At 34.9% G+C, this 11,604-nt stretch overlaps 1 protein-coding gene across 1 annotated transcript; it reads right to left on the bottom strand.

Annotated features, from left to right (window-relative positions):
• Positions 1-9,874: 9,874 nt before the first annotated feature.
• LOC116342616 (prisilkin-39-like) lies at positions 9,875-10,480 on the bottom strand. The gene is made up of 2 exons (XM_031770300.1): positions 10,348-10,480; positions 9,875-10,269 (listed from the first exon to the last, which is right to left on the bottom strand). The coding sequence occupies exons 1-2, from the start codon at positions 10,357-10,359 to the stop codon at positions 9,907-9,909; spliced, it is 375 nt and encodes a 124-aa protein (XP_031626160.1). The 5' UTR covers positions 10,360-10,480; the 3' UTR covers positions 9,875-9,906.
• Between the last annotated feature and the right edge of the window lie 1,124 nt (positions 10,481-11,604).

The following is an 11,604-nucleotide window of genomic DNA, read 5'->3' as shown; positions in this document are numbered from 1 at the left end:
TATGGAGTCTTTTTCGCGAAAATATCCGTTATGTGTTCGGCCAGACGATCAAATTTTGATTTTGACCCCAACTTGAAATTTTTAAGTCGCAATTGGCACTATTCGATAGCTTAAGACCATTCCAACGAAAATGCATATGCCCGTGGTATGTCAAGTATAGGTGCCACAGCGATTGTTTGGAAAAATGGCAATTTTTGCACTATCGAATGCCATATCTTGAAAACAAGAATTTTCTGGGATATGAGCTATGCGGCATATTATAGCTTAGACTTGGGGCTTTGAAAATGAAAATTCCAAATAATCATGGAACAATTAGATTCAGTGAGGTACAGTTATTTCATTGAAAATGGCTGGAATCATTCTGATAAATCTGCGGTCAAAATATATGATTGAAAATAATATGTATAATTCACAAAATCATCCTACACTTAATTTGAACATTTTCAGTGTAAGCATATCGCTTGCTGACCTCAGTAGGAGGTGAGAGCATGACCATATCACAAATGAGGACCTCTATACAAACGTCTAGCATTTAAGTCGAAGTGATCCTAGAACATGGTCACAATCGAAAAAAATATGAAAAAATTGCGTTGTCGGATGGTCTATCCATGAAATATGATACAGTTTCCGAACCAATCCGGACCCTTCGCTGAAAATTGCAACAAATAGCACTTTTGTATGAACAAGGTTAACTCATATGGGAAACTTTGGAAAATCTGTAACTTGTATGTTCTGAAATCTGTAAAAAAAGTGTTTGTATGGCTGTATCCATGAAAATGGATCAAATGACCCACCCTACTTTGTATATCAACGAGATCAATTACATAGAAAAATGGTATCTACATTCTACATGTGTCTGAAGTTCTCACAATTAACATTTTCCTGTTGAGAAAAAATTAAAGAAATTGAAGAAAGAAAGATTTTTTTGGCATATTTGAGTCAAGGTTATCTTTTGGTCATATTGATTTCATGAGAATGTTTGAATGTGGTCTAATTTACAGCTATAAAAATTCAAAGCGTAGTGAAACTCTGTAAAACTTGAAACAGATATTATCTAAACAGTTTTGTGAGCGGGCTGCTTACAAACAGAATAGTGTCAACATATATAACTTTAAAAATTCCATCGTTTAGTAATTATTCCAATCATTTTTAACATTTTAATTGTGATTCCAAAAAAATATGAAGCCATTAGGAACAAATCGTCGAGCTTTAATTTGGCTCAGCGTGTGTCCATCTAACGAACCAATGTCAAAATGGAAGTGAGTCAATTCGAATTTGTTGACTGCGTCGATTATTCTAATATTTTTCTAACCGCATGTTGTGCAACCTTCTTCAAGTATCTGTCAACCGATTTTGAACGGTCCTAAATCCCTAGCAAATCGAACGAATATTTTTTCTCAATTTGTAAAGGGGTACTTCTCACATCTCTTCTCAGGGGGGGGGGGTAATCCAACCCCTCGGACCCCTGCTCAGAAGCTATGCATTCGACCGATTTTTCTGGCATATTGTCTTCCCCTTCTAAACCACTTTGATTTTCATTATCACCTCCGTCACCGTCAATATCACCTAACTGAGAATTAAATATAAAATATGACAATCTACAGGGTGGCCCAGAAAAACTGATATTTTTATATATGCTTAAAAAACGTATTGTTTTTTACTAAAATTGAACAAAAACTTTATTGAGATTTAGAATAGGGTCCAAAATTTTAGATTCATGTTTTGGTTTTGATTCTTCCTCCATTTGCACGGATCACCAAACGCAAACGTCGTAAAAACGATTTACAAGCGGCGCGCACCATTTCGATGGGAATATCGTTCCAAATCTTGACGATTTTCTTTTTCTTCAGATCATTTAGCTTCGATTGCATGTAGCCCCACACAAAATAGTCCAATGGATTTAGGTCTGGAGACGATGGTGGCCATTCGTCTTTGGTAATAAAACCAGGCAAATTTTCTCTTAACCACTGTTGCACTTTGTTTGCTCGATGTGCCGGTGCTCCATCTTGCTGAAACACCGATGGCCCATCACCAAACACAGTTTCGGCATGTGGCAGAAAGTTTTTGCGCAATATTTCTTCTTCATACACAGCTACGTTAATTTTAACGCCTTTGTCAACGAAAACAAGGAGAAATTTGTGACCGGCCGAAACGGCGCCCCAAACCATGACACTTTTTAGCTTTCTGTCTTGCTTATTTTTGATTGTTAAACCGTGTTTTCGGTTTTTTTTGAATGGTTTCACTCTCAAATCTTCTTTCAACACTCTTTGCATTGAAGATCGACTGATATTGTGCTCACGAGCCAAGATTCTGGCGCTTCTTTCGTTGTTCCGACGAATTTTGTTTTATGGTGCGAGGAATAAATCTCAAATTGATATTGTCGGTCTGAAGCCGCCGAAAAATATCTACTTGTCGCAAACCTTTTTTGTGCAAATTCAAAACGAGTTGACGTTTCACATCCATTATTGTTGCAAAGTAAATAAGAACTGCGCAATAATGTGCATCATCACAGTGCATAGCCAAAACATGAATAAACATAACGATAAACTAAAGAGTGATTGGAAAGCAATATAGTTGTAGCTACGTAGTTACGAAAAAAAAAATATCAGTTATTCTGGGCTACCCTGTAATACAACTAAATATAGTGAAAAAGTGCTAACAAATTGATAACTTACTGTACTTTCATGGCTACGATTTTCGCTTTTATTTGAAACATCATATTCTGACCGATTAGCATCCGAATCCGAGTCAATATTGAAGTAATCAATAACTTCGGGAGTTTGGAAGTTGAATTTTTGTTTCATTCCACCTTTGGAGCCACTACTTTCATTATAAATCTATAAACTGTCACTGATTCGCACACTGACAAAACTAAGGTTATGATTTTGACAACCCCGTTTTGTAAATGCTTACATTCCAACAAATGTTGTGAAGTAGCCAACAATTGTTGTCGTTGTGAATACTTATAATATATGCCATTGTGAACGTCATAGAAAAATAATGAAATTAATGACACTCATTATCGTCGGACTATTTTAGTTTGTGGCAAAAATAGAAAAAGTATTGTATTGTATTGTCAGTCACTTTTGGACCAAGGACGTCAAACGATTGTTGGAAAGTATAGATGTCGAATAACAACATATGCCATTTTTCACATCAACTGGACGTGATAATAACACTATTGGCATTGAAGATTCAGAATTTTTAATTTTTCAATGGTCAAGCCTGGGCGAAAATACTTATCGAAAACAGTATGTTTCTTTAAATTTCAATTTGCTTATATCTATTGAAAATATCGAGAGGAGAGTATGTTTTTATTCAGACATTACTCAGCCATAAGCGCTGAATAACATACTCTCTTCTCGATATATTCAATAGATATATGCCATATAAAAAATAATTATAGGAAAATATGAATCGTTGCGGTGGAAAATTTGCGTTCTCCTAAAAACTAAACGACTATCTATCAAAGAAACCACAAATAATCGATTTTCAAAAGCAATTTATTTGGCTTTGTATATCAATGAGATCAATTACATAGAAAAATGGTATCTAAATGTGTCTGAAGTTCTCATAATCAACATTTTCCTGTTGAGAAAAGATTAGAGAAATTGAAGAAAGATTTTTTTGCATATTGGAGTCAAGGTTATCTTTTGGTCATATTGATTTCATGAGAATGTTTGAATGTGGTTGACCCAATTTACAGCTATAAAAATTCAAAGCGTAGTAAAACTCGGTTAAACTTGATACAGATAATATCTAAACAGTTTTGTGAGCGGGCTGCTTACAAACAGAATAGTGTCAACATATAATACTTAAAAAATTCCATAAACCTTTGTCTGGTGTCCAAATGTCATTTATATGGGAAAACACTCGTTCAACACTTGAGTTTGTTGCCTGAATGACCAAAGCGAACTCAACAATTTTAAGCAACTCATTGAATGGCAGTGATTTTTGTGTGAAATACAACGATCCATTTCATGTCGGCAAATTTTTCATCGTTGAGTAAAGGCGAGTTTTGATTCAGGTATGACTCCAATAACAGCTTGTTCATATCATCCTTACTGAAATATTTGCGTCCAATCATCCAAAATGTGGCATATTCAACATCACTTCATTTTACTTTGGCATTGAGTCGAACTCAAGAGAAAACTTTGACGTCTTCCAACCATTCAGTCCAGTCATTTATATATTTGAATGAAGTGCGCTGAAATTTCATAGCATTGTCCATGAACTGTCGTTTTTGACGCAAAATGCTGGTGTCGACTTTATCGAATGCAGTTCTAAACGCTAGTGAGAAATATTTGTTCTGCATACGATTGTTGATATTTGCTGTCAATGTATCGATTATATTAAAACCGTAATATTGCCTCTTGAAATAACTCTGCTTGATCCCGAACGAAAACCAATGTCACCAATGCGAATGGATCTTCGAAAAACTCCGGAATTTTCACAGGAGCATTGAAAGAATGAAAGTATTCATTCAAACCCTCGAAGTTTCCAAAAATCGAGCCCAAACACTCTTTCAACGCTAAGAATCGTGTTTTGCTGTATCCTTTCAAATTTGTGTATGTTCCACCAACAGTATCACAGAACTCTTTGAGCTTACGCAAACGAACAGTGTGTCGATGGAAATGTGTGTAAAATTACATTCGAAATTTAAATATATTAAAATATAGTCATTTTCATTCATAAGAAATCCGATTTTTTCTTCTTTGAAAACGCAACATATGTAAAAGAGCAAAGGTTTAATTGAAAACAAACAAATACTGTATGGCGCTTCGCTCACACGAATTCAATTAAAATATTTTCCTATTGAATTGTGTCAATAAACATTTCTGTTGTTCTGCTGAACGGAACGAGAGAAAGGCTGGAATAACAACGTAATTAGCGGTTGATTTAATTGAATCTGTTTTATTATGTTTTTCGCAAAGAAGGCAAGCGGAATTCAAATGGAATAATAAAGAAAAAGTGATGTTGATTTTAATTGGTACCAATTGGCGCTTTGGAAAATTGAATAAATTTTGGTTTCGGGGCGAAATATCGGCGCTTGTTGCATCGTGTTTTATTGTTTGGCAAAGACATTGAACATTCGAAAAGCGATAAAAGTGGCATTAATAAAGTGGCATCTCATTTAAAATGTTTAGCATGCCCGTTAAAATGGACCGTTTGAAAGAAAGCACTGGAAATTATGTAAAACAGGAGGTAAGAGTCATTTGGCCGAAATAAAAATTAATTAAGTCTCGAGGTTAAGGTCGGATGTACAGTAGACACAAATTTATAATTTTCAGTCATTCATACTGGCGCTGTTCGTCGATCGGCCAAATACATCACGAATATTGGCAAGCGAAGAGAAAAGGTAAAAATCAACGCATCAAAAAAAAAATCAGAAAAATCAAGCAATAACAATAAAAACCAAGTGAACAAAAAGGAGAACAAACAGAGCAAGAGAAAGCGGACAAGTGAGTGAAGGAAGGTTGAACCGAACAGAATCACTTCGTTGGATAATGCTAGAGTTGAACGCAGCCGGTGTATATTTGTATGAGATTGGAGACTTTTTTTTGCGAATCTCGCTAATGAGCGCCATCTGATTTTAGTGTGAATTAGATGCAAAAACTGAATTTAATTCTGTAGCATTGAAATGAAAAAGTGAAAAAACAACAACAATAGCACGGCCACACAGAGCTGTACATCTATGCGTGCTGATGCATACATACACATATACGCTTTCTTCATTCTTTCATTCCATTGCTATACGTATCTCACTGGTCAACAGATCTATGTAGCCATGTTACTGTTGTTGTTTTTTTTCTCTTTTTCGATTCAATTCATTGTAACTAAATTGAGTTCAACTATGGAATACAAGATGGCACAGATGAGGGGAATTCGCATTTTGTCTCTTCATAGGCTTAACCGGTTGGTTGAACGCATCAATTACATTGCATTTCACATGTCGAAGTTAAACGAGCAAACGCTTAATAAAATGCTGTGCATCAACGATGCAACCACTTGAAAATGGGGATCAGCAATACACATCGCGTGCAGATAATTGCCAATATTTGAATGCGATAATTATATTTGAATTTGCATTGTGTGCGCTCCAGCCAGAGAGTGTCGGTGCCGGTGAATCTATAATCGTGCACCACATGGATGTTTCACAAAGGCATTCAAATCATACCGGAGTTTTTTTTAAATCGTATTCAATCATTGTTCGATGGGCACATTTTTCGTGTGTATTTTTCATTTGAACAGTACGTAGAAGCAGCAAGCGTCCATATCGTCGCTCTAATTTCTCGTTTTATCGCCGCTTGGCTACCTTTTTTCCGCTTCATCTTTTCCAGTGTTGAATTGTACCAAGTGTGCGAAATTTAACTGAAAAAACAGCCGCTTTTTTATGCATCGTAAAGCCGTCTGCGAAACAGTAAAAACATTTTATGACATGAGAGCATCGTTTAATCAATGCAGAAAAACGTTCGATTTGTGTACTTAATGCGCGGTTTATATTTATTTTTTAAACGTTTTTTCCCCATTCTTTTTGTACTGATATTTTGATTACGATATTAGTTTAACCGGCAGTATGGAAGAACCATTTGAAGCGCTTTTCATGCAAAAGATATGGAAGTATAGTGGAGAAACTTATAATGACGATAATAATGTACGTACTTTCGATTTATCCATGAACTTCCAAAAATATTTTCTGTCGGAAGTTTGATGATTTTTTTTTCTTTGCTGATTCTGTACCATTTAATGCAAATTTTGGAAGTATTTTATGCTCGACACTTGATTTCGTTTCAAAATAACAAAAGTCTTTAATTTTTCATTGTAAAACCCGCGTATAGATGTTTTGCCCAAGCAAACTTTTGCACGGGTTAGTCAAAGATTTAAACTTAACGGTATTCGATTGCATGATGAAGGTTCACAAACATGAGCCCATAAGGAGCCGAATCATATATATATTTTTCAAAATCAAAAGTCCCGTTTGCTTCAGAATTGATCTAATTGCCATCAATCACCACCATTTCTCTTTCAGTCTATTAGAAAGTTAAGTTTCGTGTGTTAAACCGTAGAATTTGGCGAGGATTTTGTCGGACAGTATATGTATCAACAGGAAGGAAAAAAATGCCGTTCTCATGCGTGAAAAAGATTATTGGGTTTTTTCTGGCCTACATTTTATCATCGTTCACAGTTTAATTAGAATGAAAAAATCTCAGCTGTAGACAAAAATTTTACCGTTCCACACAAAGACTATCAATTTCCTTGTGATCACGCAAAATGTAACAGACTGGTGGCATCGCATTTACTTTCACTTCATTTCGTGATGCAAAATATTAATATTTTTTATGATAATAATATAATTTAACGGGACATGATTAGCAGCGGGAAAAAATCGCGACGATAAACATGAAGCCAGACAGATAGATTCATATTGTGCAGCGTAGCGAACGAAAATTGCTCAATCAATATCATTTTCGTGGGACGTCAACATTTTGATAATAATAATGCTCAATGAATTCTCTTTTCTTATTTGTAAATGTTTTCTTTCGAAAATTAGAGCAAACAGTGACGTTCCATCAGATGATTTGAATAGAATGAAGAGGAATATGCAGTTTGTGAATGAACCACAGTGGTGAGCATATGGCTGAATTAAGTCGAGCGGAAATTTTTTGAATTTTTAATCGAAATGGATAGAGTGGCAGAGTAAACAGCCAACACCTAATTGATAAATGATTGGCTAAAGCTCGGGCTCAAAGTATGGCGAATCATTCAAAATGCAATTTAGTTGCGATGACAATTTTGAAGTAATTCTTCCTGACTCTAATAATACCGATGACAGATGACTATTCGTTTAATGAAGCGCAAACATACCGCTTTTTTCATCGAAAATTCAATTTTAATTCGAAAATACATTTTTAATATCAATAGACTTTACTGACTCGCAGTTCAAATGATGGATTCAAAGAGAAAATCTAGTCGAAATGTCAATATTTAACGGATTTTGCATCCTTTTTCACATAGAAAAAAGGAGTTATACGCGAATGTTAAGCGAAAAATTCTTTCCGAATTAAGTTTGTAAGTTCGTTTGGAATTCGTTACAAATATTGCATGTTCAGAGTTAAGAGTAAAGTTAAAAGTGTAGAAACGATAAATTACCGTACTTCCTTTTGTTGCTGCAGTGCTCACTGAATTACAGTGAACGAACCAAAATACAGTTGAGCATAAGTGGTGATGACTTTACAAGAAGTACACACACACAGGCGTCCCATTTGATGTACTCAAAATACAAGGGCCACTGAACAGCAATGCTATTATCACTTTGACTTTCGTTGTTCGAGACGACGACGACGACGGTTCTTTTTCAATGTTCCCCCTCTGGGTTTGTTTTGATGGTTTTACAACCGCTGGCATTGTATGTCGTGTACACACACGCACATACTCTGAGTCAATTAATCTGCACAAACATTGTGCAAATCGTTACGATGTATATATTATCCCGTATCACTGACAACGATGCTCTGAAGGCGCGCTCTCTTTGGCACGGTTTCCATTCAATTCACTCTCGTTTTTGCTCGGTGTTTTTTTTTATTCCATACATATTCTCAACAAGGACAATGTCAAAATGAAAAATTGAAGAATTTTTCCACTTGCTTGAGATTTCTCTCAAATGTAAACCACAATCGTAAATCGGATATGTATGCTTTAACATGTGCCAGAGATAAATTCCACGATTTAATCGTCTTACATGGGATGACGTTTCTCTCTCTCTCTCTCTCTCTCTCTCTCGAAAGAACCAAAAAAATGAAATGCACAAACAACAGCAAATGATTTTCTCGTTCATCTAAGAACGAATTATATCGATTCGAATGTGAATTGTCTTAGAAAAGGAAATAAGTATTAAGATATGTGTAAATGGCTAAAATATGTAAATTTTTTCGTATGTACCATTTCGAGCGATAAACGAAGAGTTAAATCACTTCCGAGCGGGAAAAATTGCTCGAATGTGTTGTTGTGTTTAGCATAGCCGCCGACAATTTATCGCATTCAAATGATAATAATGAAGTAAATGCTTTTCCGCTAGCAAATTATTTTGTGTATATACTTGAGAAAATTGGTGTGTCGCCCGCTAAATTGTGTGATAACTCACGACAATAAAACCGTCTATGGTGTATTGTGTGTCCAAGGTGATATTTACGCGGAAATAATTGCGCTTGGGATAAACTTCGGACTTTTCGGATATTCGGTGCGCCTTTTCATTTTGTTCGGAAATTTATTCGCATGTGAACCATAAATTCATTGCATTTTCTTGGATCGAAATCAAATATGCTGACTCATGACAATGCGGAATGTATGTATGTATCTCACAACAGGAGATTTACTCCTTTTGCCAGTTGCTATTGCGTAAGCTTAGCTTACCAAGATACGAAAGACTTGAACCGCAAAAATGAAAACAGGGAAAGTTGAAAAATAAAGACAAAAGAAGATTTTATGTGCATAAAAACGACAGGTATAAATCACTGATTATTTGTTCATTCAAACAAATTCATACACACATATGGTCGCTTGGTATTTATTTTTTGTAAGATATATGCAAATTCACATATGGAAAAACTCCCGGGAAAACATCATTCCCGGTGTTTGTTCATTCGAAAGGTATGTGCGATGTAAGGAGTTTTTGATTAAACTCATGACCATAATCTCTTGGCCCAGCTTGTAATACATCAAACGAATCTGTTATACCAGGGATTTGTTGTTAATTATTGTAATATCTAATTTTATTTTGAATTCTTAAACAAATAAACACAATGCTTAGTCTATATTGTTATCACTTATTTTAAATTCGGTTTATTAATAAAAAAACCGATGAGCGATGGGTCAGAGAAAAACTGTGCAGTTGTTCAAGCGATTTGTTTACTTTTTGCCTCCAAATACTAATCCATTCCAGCCACCAGAACCACTGTATGCATTTGTGTTGGGCATTTGGTTATTTGTATTGTAGTTATATGGATTGTAAACAGCATACGAGGATGTTGGATACGGATAATAGCTTGAATAATAGGGATAACTACTTCCAACTCCACCATAGTTTCCCAATCCGTATGCATTATAGCCGTATCCCGAATAAAGTCCACCCTGTGTATTATATCCCGAATAAAGTCCATCAGTGTTATAGCCGCTCAAATATGAATATGGATTATATGTTTGAGATTGGCTATAAAATTGTTGTACACTTTCCGCTAAAACTGCACCGGTCACCAGCAAACTCAAAATTATCTGATTGATAAGAAAGCACATTTGGAATAAATTCGGAAAATTGAATTTAAATCACAGTTTGACAAAAGATTGACATACCTTCAAAAACATTTTGTTCAATTTCTCCGGGAATACACCGTTCTAAATAATTCAATGTGATAAAATTGTCGAGTGTTCAGTCTTTAATCGTTCGTTTTAAATCACAATCACTTCACAAATGATCAGAATATTACTGCACAACAATTTAATGTGATCTGAATGGTTGGCGTTTCATTCAAATCCTTTTATACATCGGCAATAATAAAATGGTCATGGTCGAGATGAGAAGGCACTTCCCGCTTGGGTGACCTTCCCTTATTAAATTACCTTTTTTGCGCTTTTATCAAATTGGTAATTTGAATATGATACGATTTATAAATAACATCATTTCTATATTAGTCATCAAAATATTTACATGATTTGAGGCACATATTCAAAGTGTCAATTTAAACGAGTGGAAAAAAACTGTTTTGCTTCATAAACTGCCTACATAAAAACAATGGAAAAGTGTGGATATGAAAAAAAAACGGCAGTAATTTTACGATAATGCGTAAATTTTGTCGACCACTTTTCATTGAACTTGATACTGAGTCATTGAATTCATTTTGGACGACAATAGATCACAGTCATCGATCAATTATCATCGTGAATTCGTCATTTAATTACTCTGTTTATCTGGTTTAAATTGTTGTACACAGGAATATTTTGACGTTGAATTTAACATTGAAAGTCACACTAAAAGTCGATTTGAAGCAAACAAAGCGAGAAAATTCAAAACATTTCTTTGTAACAAGATCAGATATTATGCTTCGAAATGGAAAAACAATTCATAAATTAATAATATTGGGTTCTTTCATTGCGCTGCTTTTCCCACACTCATACGCATAAACAACAACAGCATTCAACGCAAGAGAACCATGCAGAACCACGCTGGTGCTGTGGTCAGAGTTGATGTTAGCTACATTGTGTTGTTGAAATATTCTTCTCTTGTTTCGATGAGCCGCACATGACATCACTTGGTGAATTTTAAGTGGATTAACGATGGAACTTTCTCAGAATATGAAACGGCGTTTCGTCGTTGTTATTTTCATGTGGCAAAATGAAAATGATGAAATAAAACAGGATTAAGAATTGAGCACATGTTTTCGAATTCATCATAATTATTTTATTTTTTTGCAGAAATTGCATACGCCACTTGAATTTGGATTCTATATTTTCATGTTTCGCTATTTTCTGATGACTTTCGATCCATCTTTTATACATTGTTGAAAAAGTCATATTATTATTTATTTCCATTCGCAATGGAATTGCATTGTT

Source organism: Contarinia nasturtii, unplaced genomic scaffold (genome assembly GCF_009176525.2).
Source record: "Contarinia nasturtii isolate CC-2019 unplaced genomic scaffold, AAFC_CNas_1.1 Cnas_scaffold_864, whole genome shotgun sequence".
In the NCBI taxonomy this organism is placed as follows: Eukaryota; Metazoa; Arthropoda; class Insecta; order Diptera; family Cecidomyiidae; genus Contarinia; species Contarinia nasturtii.
Note: the sequence above shows the minus strand (reverse complement) of the source record. Positions and strands in the feature narration are given on the sequence as shown.